This window comes from Bipolaris oryzae (genome assembly GCF_000523455.1).
Source record: "Bipolaris oryzae ATCC 44560 unplaced genomic scaffold scaffold_231, whole genome shotgun sequence".
NCBI lineage: Eukaryota > Fungi > Ascomycota > Dothideomycetes > Pleosporales > Pleosporaceae > Bipolaris > Bipolaris oryzae.
In genome coordinates, this window is record NW_006911507.1 from 1 (window position 1) to 22231 (window position 22231).

The 22231-nt window shown below is 46.8% G+C and overlaps 8 protein-coding genes across 8 annotated transcripts; 3 read left to right on the forward strand and 5 right to left on the reverse strand.

Annotated features, from left to right (window-relative positions):
- Window positions 1–1008: 1008 nt before the first annotated feature.
- Window positions 1009–2829, reverse strand: COCMIDRAFT_41058 (uncharacterized protein; the record flags this gene model as incomplete). Its single annotated transcript, XM_007694644.1, has 4 exons — window positions 1009–1169; window positions 1232–2216; window positions 2299–2580; window positions 2659–2829. The coding sequence occupies 4 exons, from the start codon at window positions 2827–2829 to the stop codon at window positions 1009–1011; spliced, it is 1599 nt and encodes a 532-aa protein (XP_007692834.1).
- Window positions 2830–3700: 871 nt separating this feature from the next.
- Window positions 3701–4599, forward strand: COCMIDRAFT_30452 (uncharacterized protein; the record flags this gene model as incomplete). The annotated part of the gene is made up of 3 exons (XM_007694645.1): window positions 3701–3965; window positions 4016–4494; window positions 4543–4599. The coding sequence occupies 3 exons, from the start codon at window positions 3701–3703 to the stop codon at window positions 4597–4599; spliced, it is 801 nt and encodes a 266-aa protein (XP_007692835.1).
- A 101-nt stretch (window positions 4600–4700) lies between these two features.
- Window positions 4701–5576, reverse strand: COCMIDRAFT_108288 (uncharacterized protein; the record flags this gene model as incomplete). Its single annotated transcript, XM_007694646.1, has 1 exon — window positions 4701–5576. One exon carries the CDS (start codon window positions 5574–5576, stop codon window positions 4701–4703), a length of 876 nt encoding a protein of 291 aa, XP_007692836.1.
- A 415-nt stretch (window positions 5577–5991) lies between these two features.
- COCMIDRAFT_41061 (uncharacterized protein) lies at window positions 5992–7932 on the reverse strand (the record flags this gene model as incomplete). Its single annotated transcript, XM_007694647.1, has 10 exons — window positions 5992–6233; window positions 6301–6378; window positions 6425–6526; window positions 6571–6662; window positions 6720–7016; window positions 7068–7303; window positions 7348–7394; window positions 7442–7514; window positions 7564–7733; window positions 7782–7932. 10 exons carry the CDS (start codon window positions 7930–7932, stop codon window positions 5992–5994), a joined length of 1488 nt encoding a protein of 495 aa, XP_007692837.1.
- Window positions 7933–8317: 385 nt separating this feature from the next.
- Window positions 8318–8488, reverse strand: COCMIDRAFT_108267 (uncharacterized protein; the record flags this gene model as incomplete). The annotated part of the gene is made up of 1 exon (XM_007694648.1): window positions 8318–8488. A coding segment is annotated over one exon (171 nt), but the record flags the coding sequence as incomplete, so codon positions are not given.
- Window positions 8489–9203: 715 nt separating this feature from the next.
- On the forward strand, window positions 9204–10977 carry COCMIDRAFT_108266 (uncharacterized protein; the record flags this gene model as incomplete). Its single annotated transcript, XM_007694649.1, has 7 exons — window positions 9204–9369; window positions 9423–9830; window positions 9880–9944; window positions 9993–10214; window positions 10262–10587; window positions 10643–10866; window positions 10916–10977. 7 exons carry the CDS (start codon window positions 9204–9206, stop codon window positions 10975–10977), a joined length of 1473 nt encoding a protein of 490 aa, XP_007692839.1.
- A 527-nt stretch (window positions 10978–11504) lies between these two features.
- On the reverse strand, window positions 11505–13103 carry COCMIDRAFT_9514 (uncharacterized protein; the record flags this gene model as incomplete). The annotated part of the gene is made up of 4 exons (XM_007694650.1): window positions 11505–11855; window positions 11930–12220; window positions 12274–12895; window positions 12946–13103. 4 exons carry the CDS (start codon window positions 13101–13103, stop codon window positions 11505–11507), a joined length of 1422 nt encoding a protein of 473 aa, XP_007692840.1.
- Window positions 13104–14125: 1022 nt separating this feature from the next.
- On the forward strand, window positions 14126–22087 carry COCMIDRAFT_9515 (uncharacterized protein; the record flags this gene model as incomplete). The annotated part of the gene is made up of 12 exons (XM_007694651.1): window positions 14126–14208; window positions 14344–14738; window positions 14789–14828; window positions 14878–15397; window positions 15446–15569; window positions 15620–15732; window positions 15789–16233; window positions 16286–16735; window positions 16787–19923; window positions 19971–20249; window positions 20301–20375; window positions 20423–22087. The coding sequence occupies 12 exons, from the start codon at window positions 14126–14128 to the stop codon at window positions 22085–22087; spliced, it is 7326 nt and encodes a 2441-aa protein (XP_007692841.1).
- Window positions 22088–22231: the final 144 nt, after the last annotated feature.

A 22231-nucleotide genomic window follows, 5' to 3' on the forward strand; every position in this document is an offset into this window, starting at 1 on the left:
TTGTGTTGTTGAGATATATGCCCGCAGAGGTGCGCAAAGTTGGTAGGGTGACCGACTCGCTTGCCTGACCGACTCGCTTATCCGTCACGTTATACAGAATTGCACCTTGATGTCGGCACTATGCTAAGCAACTCTTTCAGTCTCCTATACCCGTCATGCGATGTGATAGAACCGATTATTGTGATATCCTTTGTTCTTCTCCGCATAGCCTCGCATAACAGTGGCGATGATAGTACCATATGATCAGTGGTCACGAAAGCCGGCGAATATGGCGATGCACGTCTGCTTGGCCATGAGTAGCAACCATGTTGATTAACGACGCTGCAACTGCATCGCTGATATCATCATAAATCACTTCGCCCTGGGCGCTTTGGGTACTTGTTCTCAATTCGAATGACTCTTGTATAACCGCATGGAAAGCCGGCAGGTTTTTAGCCACTAGGTCATTTCTATCTTGAACAATGCTATAATTCTTGACCGGAAAACTGAATACACTGTCCGACGTTGGCTTCAAATATTCTCTCTTCTTCGGCTTCTTCTTGCTCCTGGTTGCGATCTGTGTTGGCATCCCATTAGTGAAATATAATTGGGAACCATTACTACTCTCGATATCGAGGTCCGGTGTATGTTGTATCGAGGTGCAGTCTTTTGTTCCTACAGTGAACTGAACGATAGCACTTCAATCGTTTCTGCTTTTAAATTACTTAAATTTGTTTGGCCCTCAAATACCACAAGATGCGATTGGGGTGCTTTTTTTCAATCCAAGTTGCACCAGATAGAATGAAGGTGGATGTGAGCGAAGTGATCGGAAGTGACAGTGTTGCCAAAGCCCACTTTGCAGAGATGAGATATCCTGGGCCCCCGATATTTCTACTTGCGCATTAACAAACGCGTAAGAGAAGGCTCGACTTTTGCGCAATTGGCAATTCAGTGATTGAAATAGTAAAAACCAGTCCAGTTACACCATTCTTAGCATCTATATTCTATGTGGTTATCTGAGTACTTAAGTTACCAGTTGCTTACTGGCTTCAGATCAACCTTGAACCCATTGTATATCCGAGCAATGATTGCCCATTCTGTTTCTACCTCTTTCTCGTCTGCTACTTTGGCAATCTCAAAGCTGCCCACAAGGCCAGCCAACATTATCTTAAACTCTGCCAACGCGAAGCCTAGAAGCATTTTTCATTAGTTTCGTGTTGAAAATACTCTGAAACGCAAGTTGAAATCTTACTTTTTCCAATGCAACCCCTGGTGCCAGATGAAAATGTCTGGAAGGCCAGAGCATCAGCGCCTCCATTCGGAGCTTCGTTGCCATGAAGCCACCTTTCCGGGTCGAACTCCCTCGCACGCTCTCCCCAAAGCTTCTTCGACCTGTTGATGGCCCAGTTCGGAATAAGAAAGTTTGTGCCTTTCCTGATGGGAATACCGCAGAGTACAGTGTCTTTTACGGCCGTTCGCCTGGAGAATGGAGAAGGCCCATAGATCCTTAGACACTCTTTGCTCACAGCGTCAAGGTACGGCATGTTCTTGCCAAGTGTGTACGCTGATATTTCCTGTTCCGAGTCAAGAGGGGGCAGCTGTTTGTGGATTTCGTCTCGTAGGCGTTGCTGGACCTGAAGGTTCTCTGGCCTGGTCAACGTGTAAAGCGCCCATTGCATTGCCGTCGCTGTGGTTTCATGCCCCGCCACCAGAAAAGTCCGCGCTTGGTTGACAAGATCATTCGTTGATAACTTGCCATACTGAGACGCCACTGAAAGAATATCTTTGTAAGTGTCTTTATTATCGTCATTCTCCCGGACTTTTCGGGTCATCACTTCTTCAATATATCTCTTCACAAACGCAGAGCCTGCTCGAACCTCGCGCGCCTTCTTCAGCGGTAGCAGCTTGACTGTCCACGTCGTGAAAAATATTGAGAGCAAGAATATAATGTTCGAGGTATTGTCAGGCTCGAAGATGGCTTGGTAAGCACGACTCAGTTCATTGGTCGGATCTGCTAGGGAATTGAAATCAATTCCGAGCGCCGCAGTCCCGATGATGTCCAAAGCGGCTCTGTTAACCCACGCAGTTATGTCCACAGCGATCCCTTGCTGGGCGTGTGAGGTATCCATCTCTTCTTTGATACAAGATACCATCTCGCGTGTCTTGGAATAAAAGACAGAATACAGTTGTTGAACATGTTTAGCGGAGAATGCTGGATTTAGTGCTTTGCGTTGTTGCTGCAAACAACGTCAGTTTCGTCTTTACATCAATGCACAACGCGGTTGGATCTCCTAGGCCAATGATATGGTAGTGACTTGCCTTGTGCTCTTCGCCATCTACAGTGAGTAGGCCATCACCAAGCAGGACCTTCATAAAATTCTGCACATTCGCCATTTTGCGAAAGTCATACACGTTCGTCTGGGGAATCTCTTTGATAAATTCCGGGCGCGTTATCACCAGCACTTCTTTATTAAGTAGGTTGAGTGCGCGAAAAATGCCTTGATTGGGCGTGTTGTCAACATATTCGAGAACCTTGTCACCGTTTTGGAGCGGCTCTAGCATGATGCCTATCCATGATTTGCGCTGCTGTTCTGATGTCAGCTCAATACCACCCAATTAAATCCCGAAATACGCGAATATTTCTTATTCTTCTTTTTTCCTTTGAGCATATACACGCACCTTGGCTTGTGGGAGAGCGAGGTAAGGGCTAAAGTACAATGGATACAAATAAATGGCCCATAGTAGTCGTCCAAATAGTAAGCAGCAGGAGGTAAAGACAATACGTGAAATTTTCTCTTGTGTTAGGTCTGTCCATAGCATCTCCAGGAATTCGATAGTTGATCGTATCATCGTGTGCCGCTTAAAGCCACTCTATTTTGGTATGATCTTTCAATGTTCTTGAAGTAGTAAATAACGAAACACTTCATATAAGTAAATTTCAAATAGAGTTTGTACTAAAATACGCAAACTCTAACTCGAGCATTCTTTTTTACTATTGTTTCATTCTCCCATGTAGAGAAGATATGACATATCGATACTGTAAATTCAGAATTCCATGAATGGTTTTAGAACCCTAGACCTATGTATCTTTTTATCACTATGATTACTGTAAAATGTGCGGACAGTGGTACAAGGCTGGAATGAGCCCAATACGAATGCCCGCAGTATGTCCGTCAAAGTCGTTACGTGGCCATTGGCGTGTCGATTGCTTGGCATACGGGGAAAACAGTAGTACCTCCGAATCGACTTTCTTGAGTACTTTCTTAGTAAGCTTTAGAGTACGTGTAGTATTGTAAATTGCCGTACTTATACCGAATTAATACCGTATATTCGGCCGATTACTTACACACGTGGAGAAAGCGCATAACCGGGTGGAGTGGGATCCCTAGTTTTTAGGCAACCGACCGACCCCGCCTCCGTAATCGCATTGCCCCGTAACCATGATTCTGCTGCATGGCCCGTTCCGGCAGTTAATATTCCAATCCCTGCTTGCCGGTCAGCAAGGCAGAAAGATTGGCCCCCAGGATCCGGGGTGTTCTGGACATGCTTATTCAGCTCACGGATAAAGTGGTGAAGCTGTTCACCAAGAACTGGGATACGTATCACTTGCATCTTTGGCCCTTGTCTCCTCTAATTTGAAATTGAAATTAACAACTGTTTTTAAATCTTGAAAGTTTAGTACTAGGACTGGTACCTGCCTACGTCCATATCTTTCCTGAGCATGTCTTCTTCTGTAGAAGCTCGCACCAACCCTGCACTCATCCAAAAGGGAGACCCATCCCGTGCGCCACTCTTTCTTTTACATGACTCTGGTGGAACAGTGTCCTATTGTTACAGGCTACGAAATATCGGCCGCACTATCTACGCGATTCACAACCCATCGTTTTATTCGCAAACAAAATGGAAGGGGGGAATTTTGGGCTTGGTGGAAGAACATATCAAGCTTATTAAGTCTGTGGTTCCATCGGGAGAGATTTTGGTTGGAGGTATACATTCCCAAAGCCTCTAGTAGTGTTGCATCAGCTCATGAATCAAGGTTGGTCGCTTGGTGGCCAGTTGGGTATCGACATTGGACGTGTGCTAGCTCGTAATCGACGCTCGAAATTGAGTGTGAAGGGCATAGTATTGATAGATACAATATACCCATACTGGGGTCCTCCGGAGGCCGTCCATGCGGACGTCTCGATCGATCTCGTGCTCAACAATGTTCCATCTGATCTGAAGGAGAGCATGCTCCGCTGCATGGATTGGTCCAAGGAAGACTGCGACGAATGGGTTCTCAGAAACTGGAAAGGCGACATTGACCAACTCGGCGATGTCGAGAGTGAAGAGCCTGCTCCTGCCGTCTTGATTCACGCGAATAAGCTGATCGTCGAAGAAACCTCAGAGGGTGTGAGGTGCATGGTTGATCAGTACAAGGACCAGAAGAATGGATGGAATTTCTTCCCTCATCAATTTATTGCCGCTATATGGGACACTCCGGTACATCACTTTGGGTTATTCGATGAGACATCTGTATGTTTGAATGCATCGCATTTGAGAGTCATTGCTAACCTATTCCAGGTCCAAGAGACTACCGACATGATAAAGCGGGCATGCGATCTTCTCGCTGAAGATTGAGATTCACATCTTTGCAAAACTAGTTATGAGGTTGTCATGTAGAAGAATGATACTGCTTCTTGAATTCGTAGACTCCACGAGGAAGCTAGATATGAATCTCACTAAAACGCCACACGAATTCTCCCTGGAGCCGACAAATAATCTGAATCCCATATACCTATCACGGCATCCCAATATTTCCTTCGATCCTGAAACATATGGTAGACATGAGCCGTGCTCGTATATCTCACTCTCCAAACCTTTTGACACATGCTGCGTGCTTCATCAGCATGCTGTTCGATGCTCTTCCAAGGAACTAACTCATCTGCCAAACTGTACAAATAAAGTCGAGCAGCGGAATCAGGAAACAGTGCTTTCTCGTTCAGTCCTTCGTACGCCCATCTAACAATGTTCTTCCAATTAGTGAATGTTTCTGCAATCAACCCGATACCGAAGACAATGCGGTAGAACACGTTTCCGATGGTCCATAGGACAGGATTCTTTGGAAGAGAAGCGCAAAAAGCAGCCACCGTAGAGCTGTATGACGTAACGCCCGGGCAGCTGTCAAAAACAATCTTAGATACCGGAATAGGGTGGGATGTCTGGTCTCTGTACGCAGATGCAAGTTGGTAAATGGCACAAGTACCGCCGCTCGAGAAAATATGGAGCAAAACTTCTTCTTGAACTTGTGTGTTTTTGAAAATTCTCAGAGCAGGCTCGAGTTCGCGTACGCGTTGGGCAGTCGGCTGGAAAAGGAAATGCTTCGTAGTTGTTGCAATGAGCAGTAGGCCAGATGTTGGGAAAATGGATTTGTAGCTAGACAAATAAGCGTGAACCTGCGTTGGGGAGGCATTGAGCCATGTGGCAACGACAATCAGATGAGGATCCTTTGAAATCGCTCTCCAAGTTGGTCTGGCGTCTTTTGGCGGTTCTCGGTAGAAAACACTCGGCGAGAGCTGTACAAAATCGAGTCCGTACGGGTGGGAGATATGCTGCATTATGAAATTCGTTTCTATGACTGTTTCAGAATGACAGTAGCGTACGAACTCTTGCAAGGCATGCGATTGAGCTGTAGGTTTAAGTGTTTGCACACACAGGCCTTTGCCACGTTATTAATACCGTTGGTTGCCCTATCAATGATACGGCTGAATTGGTTCGATTTAAAACATGACATTTAGGTCCGTGCATAAAAGAGAGACGCTAGTCAGAAGCGTCACATGTGCCGAGGTTTAACTGAAAGAACAAGACTTGAGTAAGCGCTACCTCTCATATGAGGACAACACGCATATGTGATCTTCACGGATTTGCCTGTCCGTAAGCTTATATGACTGGTCAAATCTGTAACGAGAGAAGAGATATTGGAGAGCTATTTAGGTATACAATACAGAGTGCAATACGTGCACTTGTACTCACTTAAGACTTTGTCCGCCTTTTTGCATCCGCAAAGATCGGATAGGCCAATTTAGTATTCAACTCAATCTTGACCTTGCCTTCCTGGGGCATAGATTTAGGTGTAAGTGTGATGGTCTCAAACTCTTGACATAGTCGAGCAAAGAAATACTCCATCTGAAAGTTTGCAAATTGTTGTCCAGGGCAGATTCTGGGGCCGTGGTTGAAAGGAATGTACTCCCACTGGCTACTGGGCTTCCATGACTCTATTCTAAATTAGTAACTAGATTCTCTAATAATGTTGGGTTTGGAGCAAGACAAGGATCAACATACCCCATCTTTCAGGTATCCATTGACTAACGTCCTTTACTCCGAGATCAGCTCGATGCTGCAATGACAAGAGGCCGTATACTAGGAACATGTCAGAAATAGTTTGCTGAGTCATAAACCTACTGACCAATCTGCGTTCCCTCCAAGATAGCCACTGGTGATTTACCATCGGGACCTCCACCCCGTGGTAAAGTTATGTCTTCAACAGGCACGCGAGTATTTATTCCCACTAACCAATTAGCGTCTTGATAGCCTCGGGAGTTTTCAACTTACAAGGATGGTGGACGCGTAGTGTTTCTTTGATGACATTGCGTATATACTTCATTTTGTGAAGGTCGGTTAGAGTTGGCAGACGATCTCCAACACTGCAGAATGTTAACAAGGCCGGGGTGCAATGGACGTGAAGTATCTTGGTTTCTTACTGTTCTCTGACTTCGGCCTTCATTTTCGCAAACACATGTGGATGTCGTGCAATTTCGTAGTAAGCCCATGCGAGTGTTGTGGTTGAAGGATCTTTGCCGGCAAGTAGTGTCGATATAACTGCGTTTTTGATATTACCACGCCCTTTTCCCTTTCGGAGGAGATCGTCAATCAGGCAAGGTTGGTCGCCACTATATTTCCTAGCGCTGGCTTTGTCGACGAATTGGTCCAAGTATCGATCGATCTCACGTGTGGCTCGCGGCGCAAGCCAGTCATCTCGAAGATAGACACCGACAGGACTAGACAGAAGTTCAGCATGGAAAATGCACCACAGATAAACCTGTACGAACCCCATAATTTGCCTGAAGCTATTGATTCCAAGGAGCACGTCCATTGCATCACGAAAAGGTTGCTGATTAGAAGTTAATGAATCGGTCGACTGTCCGCAAAATACATGCGTCACGACATCCAATTGCCAGCGATCGATTGCGTCGAATGCGTCCGTTCCAGGGGTGGCAAGAAGATCGATTACATGCTTCAGATGTTTCTCGGTGATCTCGAAGTCGGTATCTCGAATTCGACTCATCTGCAGCTGTGAGAAACGATCTAGAGAAGCATCGCGCGACTCACGTGTGTTTTAAGAAAGCTGATTTCTTGCTTCCACTCTTCACCATCCACTTAAAAGCAATTAGCGTTCACAGCTGTACAGTTTGGTGTGTCATACTTGAGAATACTGCGTCACCGAGAATGTGTTTAAAGATTTCATGTTGAGCTTTCGACTTCGCAAACCGAGTAAACTAGTGATCTGTCAGCCGGTGAGCTGTAATTTCACTTGCGAGTGCGCACCTTGGTATCTTGGATGTACTTGATGTTCTCAGGATCATCGGTCAGGTACATGCTGTTCCCAAACATCTTCACGTCAACTGTATGATTGTGGGTATCCAAAACATCTTTTGTCCAATGCCAAAATTCGTGTTTCCTCAGAGCGCGCAAGATCTGAATTGCAATTCCTAGACCTGCTACAAGTTAGTCATCTCTTGAATTATATGAACTGAAATCCTAACCAAACGTGTTAGTGGGCACACGCTCGGGTGGTCCAGCACCAAGAAGAGCATATCTTCGCCTTGCATCAGCATTGACTCGATAAGATCTAAAAGTAACAAGAGCAGTAACAATGATTGCTCCGAGAAGTAATGGGGACGAGAATATCGCCATTTGCTGCTAAGTATAAGTATAACAAGGATGGTGTATAGATGGAATGTTAGAAGTGCTATCTCTGGGAAGCGGATGCTGATATTAGATACCCATATATATATTCTATTGCATACCACGTAAGCAGTATCTGTTCTAAGCCTAGTGACAGAATCTATATATAGAAGTAGCTCTACTCTATGGTATAGATAAATCCTTTACTATCATACTCTATCTAAAGATCTTCTAAGAATTTGGATTCCTGGTTTGAAAGATGTTTAGCAAACATAAATCGTGACAAAGTTCCGCGTCTATAGAATAGTACAAAGTTATCCGCCAGGTAGTGTAAGATTACCTTCAGCAATAGTGTAGAGTTAAGTGACGTTAGTACGTATTTCGTAGCGTAGTTTCAGGCAAGCCTGCCCATGTCAGCCCTGCTCATCAGGTAATCAACTAACCCCATGGCACGTAATCCTGTAGTACTGAGTCGTGATACCAGGGCTTTCGCCTCCCCGCAGTTTTCGTGTTTGATTTGACGTATTTCCCAGCTTGGAATTGATAGCTGAATGTAAGTACTGACTTCGGTGTTTCAGAGATACGAGCGCTTACGATAGTAAGCCTGAAAGATAGGGTAAACATCCACGCGTTCATGCATAAGGCGTTACCCCGCTAACGAGGTGTACCCCGCAATCTAACTCGGCTATCTTTCTTACACAATTCGGTCCGTTTTTACTAGTTACTCTTTGCAGGGGATGCGAGGTATTCGATGATACCGAGGTAGTAGAGAATACGAGATACCCGAGCATAGTCGGACGCCTCGTATCTCCTAGTACCTGAAACATGGATTTTCGGTTGCCGAAGAGTCATGTCCAGCTACGTATCCAACATCTGACGAGACCGCTCGGCCATTGATCTACGTTTCGCTAATCGTTATCGCTCTGAGTTAGGATAATGCAGCGCGGTTGGCCTTAATCAATACTTGGCGCATCAATCCTTCGTTGGATTGCCTTGCTGCGACAATTCTTTTGGAAACGCCTCGTTGCAAGAGTCCTTCTCGGAAACGCCGGGCTGCAGCCTATGTTGTTAGCTGCGACCCATCCTATCAGTTGCCATCATTTTCTTACCAATCCCGCTCACCTGATATAATACAGTAAATAACTAGGACTTGAATTGACATTGGCGGGTAATCTCCAAAACTATGTATTGGTCTCCATTCATGTTGCGCATTTTAAGTCATTGAAGTTGTTGCGCTACATCAACCAAATTCAATAGTATTCAGGAATATCGTTGCCCTAATGGAAAAGCCGTCCTCTACCGTACCTTTTCGGGAGGTTGTTATCATTGGATGCGGATTTGGCGGTCTGGTAATGGCTTGCCAATTGAAGCGCAAACTCCAGTTTAACGATTTCATCATGTATGAAAGAAACGCTGGCCTGGGTGGGACATGGCATCATAATCGATGTGAGTTCCTATAGCAAATTCATCATCAAAGCCAACTATGTTAACTTAGAAAGACCCGGGGGCATCGGCAGACGTATTTGGGGCGGCGTATCAAATCTCATTCGCGCCAGAGCCAAGGTTCACACGTACATTTCCCATTTGGAATGAGCTGCACGACTATATGGAGAAGGTTGCTGATCGATACAATGTTATTCCCCATATGAAGTTTGGGATCAGCTGGGAGGGAAGTGTGTGGATGCCAGAAACGAGATGCTGGCGAGTTGTTTTGCGCGATTGCGCCACGGGCGAGACCCTTACTCAAATGTGCAAGGTACTCATCAGTGCGACAGGCCATTTAGTCGATCCCAAGCAGCTTGACGTACAAGGAAAGGACATATTCAAAGGGAAGATCGTACATTCAAGTCTGTGGACTAGCGACATCGACGTCAAGGGGAAGAGTGTGGTGGTTTTGGGAAACGGGAGTAAACTAAACGTCAGTCCAAGCTAATAGCAATTGCTGATCAGTGATAGGTACTGCTGTCCAGTTAATTCCTAGTATTCTGGAAGACGTCAAAGAGTGTACACAGATACAACGAGTAAGTGACTAAGAATGGACATGGGAAGAGATGCTGAGTGTATGAAAGGCGCCGCAATGGATATTGCATCGACCGAACCCAGCATTACCAGCTGCGATGTTGACTCTACTGGCCTATGTGCCCTTTCTATTCACAGTACTTCGTACTACACTCTTTGCGATCACAGAGGCCTTCTTTCATGTTGTTGGGAATAGAATCCCGCAAATCAGCAAGAATCATCTGAGAAAGTTCCAAGTGCCCGAAGAGTACTATGACCTCCTCACACCCTCGGTTCGTTTGTCTTAATGTTTTCGTTTCCTTCCTGCTAACCTTCTCAGTATCGACCGGGATGCAAGCGACTTGTCTTCGCTTCAGACTACCTGGGATGTCTCAAAAATCCCAAATTACTCTTGGTTCAAGATGAAATTGCATTTCTTCGCGAGAAGTCAGTCGTTACAAGGTCTGGAAAAGAGTATGCCTGCGACATGCTACTTCTCGCCCATGGTTTTGAGTCCGAGACTTTCAAACTTCCACTCATAGGACGGGACGGTAATACACCTGAGAAGCACTGGGCTGTTGCTGGTGGCCCTAGCTGTTACAAAGGCATCGCGATGCACAACTTCCCCAACTTTTTCACAATTCGGGGCCCAAATATGGCATCTGGGTAATCACAACTTGAGAGTTTGTCCATCAAAATATCAACTAACTGATTCTCATAGTCACAACTCAGTGATTTGGTACATCGAAGCTACCGTCGAGCTGATTTTGAATGTTATAACGCCACTTATTCAGGGAAAGGTGACTCAAGTCGAGGTGACGGCTGAAGCGGAGAGCAAATATGTGAACAAGGTGCAAGAGGCTTGTCGTAAAGGCGTTTGGGGTTCGGCTTGCAATACTTACTACGTGACTAAAAAAGGATGGAATCATACGATGTACCCGTGGAGTGAGTAATACATTCAACGTGTGTCACTTTTGCTGACTTGATGCATTAGATAGTTACAGTTTATGGTGGTTTAGATTTGTGAACAAGAAAGATTGGACGGTGATTGTTTGAGGAACTCTGGAGTTATGACTGTGCATAGGCATGGGGACATTCTTCTTGTAAACCAAAAGATATAAGTACATGTCCTTTCTTGAGATTCTCAGTGAAGAACAGGAATGGTTTTTCGTAGAAGAAATGCAACATTTGTTAGAGATAACGCAGTATATGATGATGAGACACAGTGTGTAAATGTGAGGATAGTGCCTCTTCATCATGCGTTGCTTTTCGCTTTCTTGATCACACTTCCTACATAGTTTTTATTAAAGGAGTAAATTACAGAGACAAAGTACCTAAAATTGGCCAATGCTTGTGAGCTCTTATGATATCAATTGACGATAAGAAAGGCTAAGTCTCCTTCAATGCCTACTTGTGACCTATGCATAAACTTGGAGTTACCCCGGGTTCGGATAGGACTATGTATTTTACACACATAGCCAATGTTTCCCTAGCGTGAAGGGGACTATATAGATCCCCATGAGTTGGTCTTGTATGCCTTGTTTCAGAGTACCATAGCGAAGGCTCCTATACTATCCTCCTCTTCAATAACTGCAGGTTTCGTAAGAGCTTCTTTTTCTAAGATCCTTTCCTTTCCAAAAGAAAACCCAAGGCACCGGAATCAATGCGAGACTGATGAATGCAAAGATGCTTCCTGCCCAATGAATACCCAAATTTTCATACATCTGGATTGTAAAAAGAGGAAATATGGCTCCCAAGATGAACCGCAGAAATCCATTAGCAGCTATAGCTGAAGCACCATTCGTCGCTTGATATGTATCCATGAGGTAGGTCACAGATGCAAGGAAGACGGCTAGCGTTCCCCAGCCAAAAGGTACGCCAGCTAATACCGGGACAATCCAATGAACTGATTCACGTGGTGTCCATGCAAACCACTAGAGATTCATACTTGTATCAGTGATAGTCACAACTAAGATGCAGGGAATGGGCAACGCCCATGTTCACTTACAAAAAGTCCCACAGGTAGAAGAAAGCTACCAAACATGGCTGCATAGAGGCGATGCTCTGGTGCAACTCGTCCATTAGTTTTCTGGGATTCTGGCTGGTATTTTTTGCGATCAAAATATCCAACCGTAACAAGAGCGAGAAGATATCCGACAATGAGTCCGATGTACGTCAACCCAATTTCTTTCAGGTTGAATCCATAGACCCTACTGTATACGTAGGAATAAGAGCCAAAGAATGAAAAGATCATGGCGAAGTTGAAACCAGTATAAAGACTGAGAAAAAAGGCGAGCGGCTTTTTTCTCATGTTAGATTGCTGAAAGGCTGATGGGAATCGAGTTGACATACCTCCAACAAGATCATGTGTAGCGGGCGCAACATGGCGAGACCGATTCTTTGTGTGATGGGTACTTCCTGGGTAGCTTGTACTGTTTTGCTGGACTTGAGATAGATGATCCTACTCTTGGAGGTCTCTTGCATGAATAACAGAGAGGCAGCTATTGGTGCGCACAGGATCGGAATGACCCAAATAGACCATTTCCAGTCATTATCATATTGGTCAATAATGTACGCACCAATAAGAGGCCCAAGAGTAGGTCCAAGAAAGGGAGCGAGGATGTACGTCAACGCGACCAAGCCGGCCTGCCTTTGACTCCATATATCCGCAACAGTACCTGCACCCACAGCCAGCACACCCGACCCACCAAAGCCTGCGAGGAAGCGAAAGACGATGAGTACAGTCAAATTATTAGACGCAGCTGCGATGATGTTGAACACCATCAGCATCGGGAGGCAGAATCGATATACAATAAGGCGACCATAAATTTCGGATATAGGAGCGGCGACGAGTGGGCCAAGAGAAAATCCAATGGTGTAAACGACAATAGGGAGTAGTGCGACAGTTCTGCTTATGTCGAATTGTTTCATGACAAGTAACACGCCTGCAACGTATGTCGAAGTCCCCATGGTGCTACAAGAGACTGTCAGTCTGCTCCTAGGAGACAGTATGTAAAAACATACAGCGCAAGGCCGTACACAGCTGGGATTGCGCTGTGGAGAATTTTCTTCCATGTTGGCCAGTTTTGGGGATTGTCAACATTGCTTACGTCGTCCCAATCCAAGCCTGCTACTTCTACTTCCGGATGAGGTAAATTCGATACAGATTTAGTGTCCATCATGATGATTTGATTGAAACAAAAGCAGACCCGACGGCTACTGCGACTCTAGGCTGATTTGGTCCGAAGAGAAAAAGTTGAGGAAATCCAAGACATCTACTAGCGGGCGAGGCAAAGGGCGCAGCAGCTCATTGTTCTACTTGCGCCGAGGCAATTACGAAACCCCTGTAAATTGAAAACGCATAATTTACATGAACCTGTTGGATAAGCGAGGGCTGTATGCAAGGGAGCTGCCGTGCAACCAACCAAACTGGAAAATGGTACTGTCCCTCGGCAATGCAAAATCATCCTGCAGCATGTCTGGAATCCTACTCCCGCGCACATTTCCTGAGAACGGAGATTGCATTCAGCCCTCTATACGCTTTATCTATAATTTTCATGATTAATTGGAATGGTCAGCTGCTACTTCAAGACTACCGTCTAACTATGCTAGGCATTAATGATAACTGCCTCTATGGTCTGTTTCTCAAGCTTACTAGTGCATTCCTTGGCATACCCAGCGCCGAGATGCGTACGCAAAAGCTGTCTATTGATCCAAGGTGCCAAGGAACTCTAGCGTATGCATGCACTTTTGACGGCCCCCTCCGCACCCTGTTTCACGAGCTGACTTACTCGCAGATCCTTCGATATCCTGGTGCGAGTCCGAAGCCCGTGCGTATAGTCAGTAGTTAGTAGCTACTAGTCCTAGAGTCCAAGTACAGTAACCTATCAAATGGCTAAGTAAGCGCTAGGCAACATGACGGCAATTCACACAAAGCTGAAGATAGTCGTGCGTAGGAGCGTGCACACCCTGTTTGCGCCGAATCTCACGGCCCCCAACACTGGTAATCCGTTCATGCGGGGAACCGCAGTCACTCGGCTGTTGGTTGATGTGGGGGTCAATCGTAGGTACACGGCCGTGTGTTGAGAGTTAGAGGGCTTATAAGAGGCATACAATACTTGATCTTTGAATTGCAAACAAGTTCATTTCAACATCTTGCCTTCACAATTTAGTTTCATCAATCACATCTCCTACATTGCTCATAATGGAGAACCCTAGCACACCTGACAATCTTCAAGATGGGTATGTTCGTGTTACTGGAAGCGATGCAAATAGTTCTCCTGATGGGTAAGACACATCCCCTGCTTGGGTACTTCGCTTACAGATCAGATTTTCAACTCCCACAAGCAAATCATCACATATACCCATGCCGATAGCTATAGTCGGGATGGGAATGCGGTTACCAGGAAATTGTCATAATAGCGAGGCTTTCTGGGACTTACTTATCAACCAGCGTGAAGGAATGATCGATATTCCGTCAAGTCGATGGAACAGCGAAGGCTTCTGCGATCCACACGGGCGGCCTGGCACCACAAAGGCCAATAAGGGGAACTTTCTGGGAAGCATTGATCCAGCAGACTTCGATGGAAGCTTTTTTTCAATGTCAGCGGCACAGATTGCCAAGGTCGACCCACAACATAGGATCCTGTTGGAGACTACATACGAGGCACTTGAGAATGCTGGAGAGAGTAACTTTAGAGGCAAGAAGGTAGGTGTTTACGTGGGCATGTTTGCCGACGATTATGTCGAAATGCAATCGAAGGATTCAGAACCTCATGAATTCCTATCTCTCACAGGCCACTTGGATCTCTTTGGAAGTATGTTGTGTCCCCAAAATCCTTCTGAGTCCAAGCTAACTAAGTTCCAGGTAACCGTGTTTCGCATGAATTCGATTGGACTGGGCCTAGGTACATACCGGATATCCTCGTACGTCCGACGATAGCTAACAAAGAGTAGTATGACAATTAAGACAGGATGCTCTGCATCATTGGTATGTCTTGATCAGGCAGTCAAGGCACTGAATGCTGGAGATTGTGAGGCTGCAATCGTTGGAGGTGCCAACCTCATCATGAGCCCTGCTCTATCCTGCGCGCTGGCCGCGCAGGGAGTTAATTCTGCGGACGGACGGTGCCGCTCATTTGATGCAAAGGCAACCGGCTATGGAAGAGGAGAGGCTGTATCTTCCCTCCTTGTGAAGCGTTTGGACGACGCTCTGAGGGACGGGAATCCCATCCGCGCGATCATCCGGTCAACTGTTTGCAACGACGACGGCAAAACACCGGGAATCACCCAACCCAATACGGTCGCTCACGAGGCTCTGATTAGGCACGCATACCGTGCTGCAGGAATTCCAGAGGAAGATTTCAACAAAACCGGATTTTTTGAGTGCCACGGAACGGGCACTGCCGTCGGTGACCCAATTGAGGTCGGCGCTGTGGCTCGAGTTTTCGGCAAGGATGGCATGATAATTGGATCAGTAAGTGACCAAATACTCCTCCCCCAAAGAAAATACTGAAGTCTGTAGGTCAAATCCAACATTGGGCACTCGGAAGGCGCGAGTGGAAACACGTCAGTCATCAAGGCCATCTTATCAATGGAGCACCAGATCATCCCACCAAACGTAAACTTTGAAACACCTAATCCGAAGAGTATGAGATCAAGCCCTTCATTAAAGTATATGCTGATTGAGAAATTCTAGTTCCTTGGAAAGAAGCAAACCTCAAGGTCCCTACTGAATGCATGAAGTGGCCATCGGATCGTCTAGAGAGAGCATCAGTAAACTCTTTCGGTATTGGCGGGATGAATGCACACGTATATCTTCCTAAAATTTACCTCACTAGTGATTATTGGGCTAATGAGAGGCTTAGGTTATCTTGGAATCAGCAGCTGCTCATGGAGTGAATAGACCGAAGTTGCTATCCGCCGAGCAAAAGCCGAGGCTTTCCCTGCTTCTGTTCACTGCGAAGAGTGACCTCTCTCTTCAAAAATCAATTGATAAGCACGCAGAATATATTCAGAAACACGGCTCATCGCGACTGGGCGATATTGCGTATACACTCGGTACGCGGAGGGAGCACCATGAGCACCGCACCTTCTGCGTTTCCGACGGCGAAGAGCCCCTTGTGGCTCTACCATCCTTGAGAACCAAAATGACTAATCGATCCACTGTTTTTGTATTCACTGGTCAGGGCGCTCAGTGGGCGGAGATGGGAAAGGACTTGATAGAAGACTTTCCTTCCGTCAAAGAAAATATACAGGAGATGAACAAAATCTTGCAAGAATGCCACACCCCGCCATCGTGGAACATACTCGGTATGGAAACTCTGCTCATCGAATGAAAAAACTGCTAACAAGATTTGCGCAGAGGAACTGAGCAAGTCAAAAATGCGAAGCCAGATCTCAAAAGCGGAATTTTCTCAGCCATTGTGCACTGTCATCCAAATCGCTCTGGTCGACCTCTTCCGTACGTGGAACGTCAAGCCCGATGCTGTCGTCGGCCATTCAAGCGGAGAGATCGCCGCAGCATATGCGACGAATGGACTTACAAAGAAGGAAGCAGTCCTCGCAGCTTACTTCAGAGGCCTGATCACTAGCAAAAAGCTGGCTGAGGGAGCAATGGCCGCTGTAGGACTTGGTCCGGATCAGGTCCGAAAGCTTTTAAAGCCAGGAGTAGTGGTTGCGTGTGAGAACAGTCCAAGTTCAACTACAATTTCTGGCGACCGCAATGCAGTTGAGGAATTCATCGCCAACCTTCGCGAGGAATCACCTGATGTCTTTGTGCGCCCTCTGCAAGTCGACAATGCCTATCATTCTCGTAAGTAAACCCCAGCATTGTTCATATAATCAACACTGCTAACCAACCTAGATCACATGCAAGTCTTTGGCGATGAATATGAAAAGGCCCTTTCAGATGTTTCGGCAACCAATCAACCCGACATTCCCTTCTTCTCATCAGTTACTGGTGAGGTCATCAATTCGGCAAACACATTCACCCCGTCATACTGGCGAAGCAACCTTGAGAACCCAGTGTTGTTCAGCACAGCAGTCCGCAACATCATTAAGTCTGACCTGGAAAACCCAGTTTTCCTCGAGATTGGGCCCCATTCAGCCCTTGCTGGGCCTCTTCGTCAAATCTTCGCCGCCGACAATGCGAACTTGTCCTACGTCTCTAGTTTGGCGCGCGGTCAGGATGATACCGAGTCCGTGTATAATGCTGTCGGAAATCTTTGGAGAAACAACATCAATGTCGATCTGAACGCCCTATACCCTACCGGCTCAGTGTTGACTGATCTTCCGACCTACTCCTGGGACCATTCGGTCAAGTTCTGGGCTGAAAGCCGCATGTGCAGTGAGTGGAAGAGCCGGAGCTTCCTTCCACATGAAACACTCGGTGTACGGTTGCCCGGAAGTAGTCACCTTATGCCTACCTGGAGAAAAGTCTTGCGTCTTGGCGACGTGCCTTGGATACGCGACCATGTCATTGGCTCTGATACCGTATTTCCTGCTGTTGGATACGTTTCCATGGCAGGTGAAGCTATCAGACAGCTTTCAGGACGCTCTGATTACTCTCTTCGTGAATTTTCGATTCGTAGTGCTATGATCGTCAATGACACCCGGCCCGTCGATGTCGTCACCACTTTCAAGCGCTCAAAAATCACCACGACCATCGATACGGACTGGTGGGACTTCCGTATCACTTCATTCAACGGCTCCACCTGGAGTGAGCACTGCTCAGGGCAGGCAAAAGCAGGCCCAGGTCGTCCGAATATGCGGCCGGAACCTCAGCCTGACTATCTGAGAAAGGTCTCAGCCGATGGTTGGTACCGGATTATGGAAAGAATTGGATTCACGTACGGTCCTGCCTTCAGAAACATGCGAGACATCTCAGCGAATCCGATCGCACACGAAGCAGTGTGCACTGTTGACAACTTTTCGGATGAAACCGGGTCCTTCTACGAAGTGCATCCACGCATATTGGACAATCTGCTCCAGCCAATGACTGTCTCCATGTACCAAGGCAACCCGTCACTGTTCAACCAACTTAGTATGCCTACATATATTGGGGAACTCTATATCTCCGGAGGTATGAAGGAGATCAGAGTGACGACTAAGGCTTGGCAAGACTTGATGGGATCCTGGTGTGGTAGTTCACTAGGCACAGCTGACGGCAAGCTTGTTTGCGAGATGAAGGGCCTCAAATTTTCGCCTCTAGGCGAAAGTGAAGAGCAAAAAGAGGAGCTAAAGAACACTGTTCAGGTCGTTTGGAAGCCTGATGTTGATTTCTTGGATCTTGAGGATCTCGTTCGCGCGCCAGTCAACATAACACAGCCTACTGCCCAGCTCGAGAAGTATTTCTTCCTCCGTGCGATTGATACTGTCAAGATTATGGACAGCGTTGAGGAAGTCAAACTACCTCATGGAAAGAAGTTCCGAACATGGCTCAAATCGTATGTTGACAAGGTATCTCGAGGTGATCACGTTATCCTCCCCGAGGGCCCTCAACTAGCTTCTCTTTCTGAAGACAAGCGCAATGCCTTGGTTCGTGAGCTGCAACAGGAGCTTGCAGCATCTAAGTTGACGCCCGCTATGGAAACGGCAATTCGACGAGTCCATGAGAATGCAAAGGCCCTTCTTGAAGGCACTGCAGAGAACATTGTCTACCTCATGGAGGATAACATCTTGATGCAGATCTATGCCTTTTTCAACTTGTGCTGGGACTATGCTCCTCTTTTAGAGGTCCTTGGTCATTGTAAACCAACGATGAAGATTCTTGAGATCGGAGCTGGTACTGGAGGTACCACCACGAACTTGCTTCAAGGACTCATTTCCGAATTTGGAGAGCGTTTGTATTCCAGATACGACTATACAGATATCTCAGCTGGGTTCTTTGTCGCCGCGAAAGAGCATTTCAAGGAATACCAGGGCATTGAGTATTCAGTCCTTGACATCAGTAAGGACCCGCTGACACAAGGGTTTGAAGAAGGCTCGTACGACCTCATCATCGCAGCAAATGTTCTTCATGCGACGCCTTCGATTCAAGAAACTCTGGCGCGGGTGAAGAAGCTGCTACACCCTGGCGGCCGACTGATGCTCCAGGAGATGGATATGCCCGCCAAGTGGGTCAACTTCATCATGGCTGGTTTCTCTGGTTGGTGGCTTGGTGAGGAAGATGGTCGCGTGGATGAGCCATACATGACTCCAGACAGATGGAATCTTGAGCTCAAGGCCGCTGGCTTCACTGGTGTGGACGCGAAATGGTACGATACCACGCCGCCATTCCAAATATCCGCCACCATGATCTCTTCACTTGTCCAACCGACGCCCGCCAGGAAAAGTGTTTCCTTTTTGTATCGTGGAGATTTCGATGCACGGTTAGAGTCGTACCGGGCCACTTTCGAGGCCAATGGTCACTCGGTTCAGCCAGTACCCTTTGGAAGCCCTCTCCCCGTCAATCAGGATGTCGTTTCCTTTTTAGAGCTTGATTCACCTTTCTTCCACGACATAAAACAGTCCGATTTCGAGTACTGGATTGAGATGGTCGGCAGAATGGGCGCTGAAAATTGGCTCTGGATTACGCAAACAGCATCCATGGGCGCAACGGAGCCTGGTTTTGCCATGTCTCTTGGCTTCGTGCGTACTCTCCGCTCAGAGAAGAAGATCAGCATTACAACCCTTGAGATCGATGAAGTAAACGCCCCTAGCAGCTCACAGAGGGTCGTTCAGGTCTATGAAAAGATTAACAGCCCACCGCCTGACGATGATATGGAGCCTGACTTTGAATTTGCTATCAAAAACGGAGTTATTCATCTGCCGAGGTATCATTGGATCTCCGTTAAGGATGAACTTGAGAAAGCTGCCGAAGAGATCGAGAACAAGCATCTCTGTATCGGCCAGAAGGGCTCCATCAATGGCTTGCGCTGGGAGGACAATGTAGCTGTCAGTCGACCATGTGGGCCCGACGAAATCGCTGTTCGTCCGCATACCGTGGGCGTGAACTTTAGGGTAAGTCCGAAACATCTCTTTATCAATACACTCACTAAAATATCCAGGATATCGTCCAAACGCAAGGCCTCATTGATAGTAGCGATCTTGGAGGAGAATGTTCTGCCATCGTGACTGAAGTTGGTTCAGAAGTTACAGAATTCAAAGTTGGCGATCGCGTCTTTGGCATGGTTCCTCAAAGCTACTCGAACCGCGTACTCAACAAAGCCGTGCTCTTCGCTAAAGTCCCAGATAATTTGACCATGGTTGAGGCGGCTACGATGCCTACTACCTATCTGACGGTGATATTTGCTTTGCGACATGCTCGCCGATTAAATAAGGGTGACGTAAGTATTTTTGCTAGAGCAGAGATCGGAAAACTCGCTAACATGGTATAGACGATCCTGATTCACTCTGCTGCTGGAGGTGTAGGTATCTCAGCCATCAACATCGCCAAGATGATTGGTGCCAAGGTAATGACTCTGCGCGCCTTTCTTTTAATCTTTCTAACTCTTCCTAGATCTTCGCAACAGTTGGCACTGAGGAAAAGGTCGAGTTCCTTGTCAACAACTTTGGGATTCCACGTGAGCAAATCTTCGACTCTCACAGCAACGCCTTCCGCACAGAAATCCTTGCAGCTACCAACGGACGTGGTGTCGACATTGCTCTCAATTCTCTCGCTGGTGAAATTTTACACGAAACCTGGCAGTGCATTGGCGGCTTTGGTGCGATGATTGAAATCGGAAAGCGCGACTTCTACGGGCACGGGAAAATAGACCTCATCGGCTTCACAGACAACCGCAGCTTCATCGGCTTGGATGCTCACCATATCCAGGATTCGCGGCCAGATTTGTGTGGAAGACTCCTTCGCGAGATAGCTGAGTTGAGGTCCGCAGGACATATTCAACCGATCCAGCCAATCAAGAACTTTGGCGTAACAGAGATTGCAGAGGCATTCCGTTACATGCAAAAGGGCACACACATAGGCAAGATCACGGTTACTATGCCTGAAGATCCCAAAGTGTTCAAGGACATCACCTGCAAGAAACAACATCCCAAACTCGACGTCCATCCAGATTACTCATATCTGCTGGTTGGTGGTCTGGGAGGTATTGGTCGCTCCATCGCTCTGTCGCTCGTTCTCAATGGAGCCAAACACCTCATATTCATCTCGCGTTCCGGGAGGTCATCAAAGAATGAGCACTTCCTCCAAGAGCTTGAGGTTCTCGGATGCTCTGTGCAGGTATTGGCAGGATCGGCTGCGGATCTCGACTTGGTCAAGCATGCGGCTAAGACAGCTACAAAGCCTATCCGTGGTGTCATCCAGCTTGCCATGGTGCTGAAAGATCAAGCCATTGGATCAATGACCTGGGATGCATGGAAGGCAGCCACTGAGCCCAAAGTCACCGGCACGTGGAACCTACACCACGCAATACCTGACGTTGATTTCTTCGTCATGTTCTCTTCGATAAGCGGCTTGATGGGTCAAATTGGCCAGGCAAATTACGCAGCAGCAAACGCCTTCCTCGACGCTTTCACGCAGTATCGCCACAGTCTTGGGCTTCCCGCTTCCGTCATCGACTTGGGTGTCATGGAGGACGTTGGGTTCGTCGCCTCGACCGAAAACTTGCTCGATTACTTCAAATCACAGTCAACCACCACATTGACTGAGAAGGATATCTTCGATATCGTGAGGCTTGCCATCTCCCGCTCAAGCCCTGCTTTGACTTGGAAGGGCGATGGCTTCTCGAACCAGGGCCAGTTTGCTCCAGGCGTCCGCGCTACTCTCTCAATGTACGACCCCAACAATCGCGTGATCTGGAAGTACGATCGCCGTTTCGCCATCTCACGAACGCTTGATGTGGAGAATAGTTCCGTGTCCTCTACATCATCCAATCTGAAGGCCTACATATCCGGCCTGAGTTCTGCATCCGATGAAAGCGTTGAATATGTAGCCAAGGAAATCGGCAAGACACTGTTCGGATTCCTGATGCGGGCTGTTGATGACATGGACATTGATGAGTCACTGAGCTCTATTGGATTGGATAGTTTGGTAGGCATTGAACTGAGGAATTGGACCAAGCAGCAACTTGGGTATGAGATTAGTATTCTTGAGCTGATGCAGAGTACACTAAGGGACTTGGCAAAGGGCGCTGTAGATTCTATTCTTGCTAAGCAGAAGTAGTTATAGTAGTGGGAGGTCTTGGACTAAAGGTTTACTTCAAGGTCTAGGCTGAGACTTTCTCAAAGGCGTTATTGTTATATAGTATGTTACTTGGATATGCACGTCATGGCCAATTTTCATATTCAAGTAATTCTCTTCTCTGTT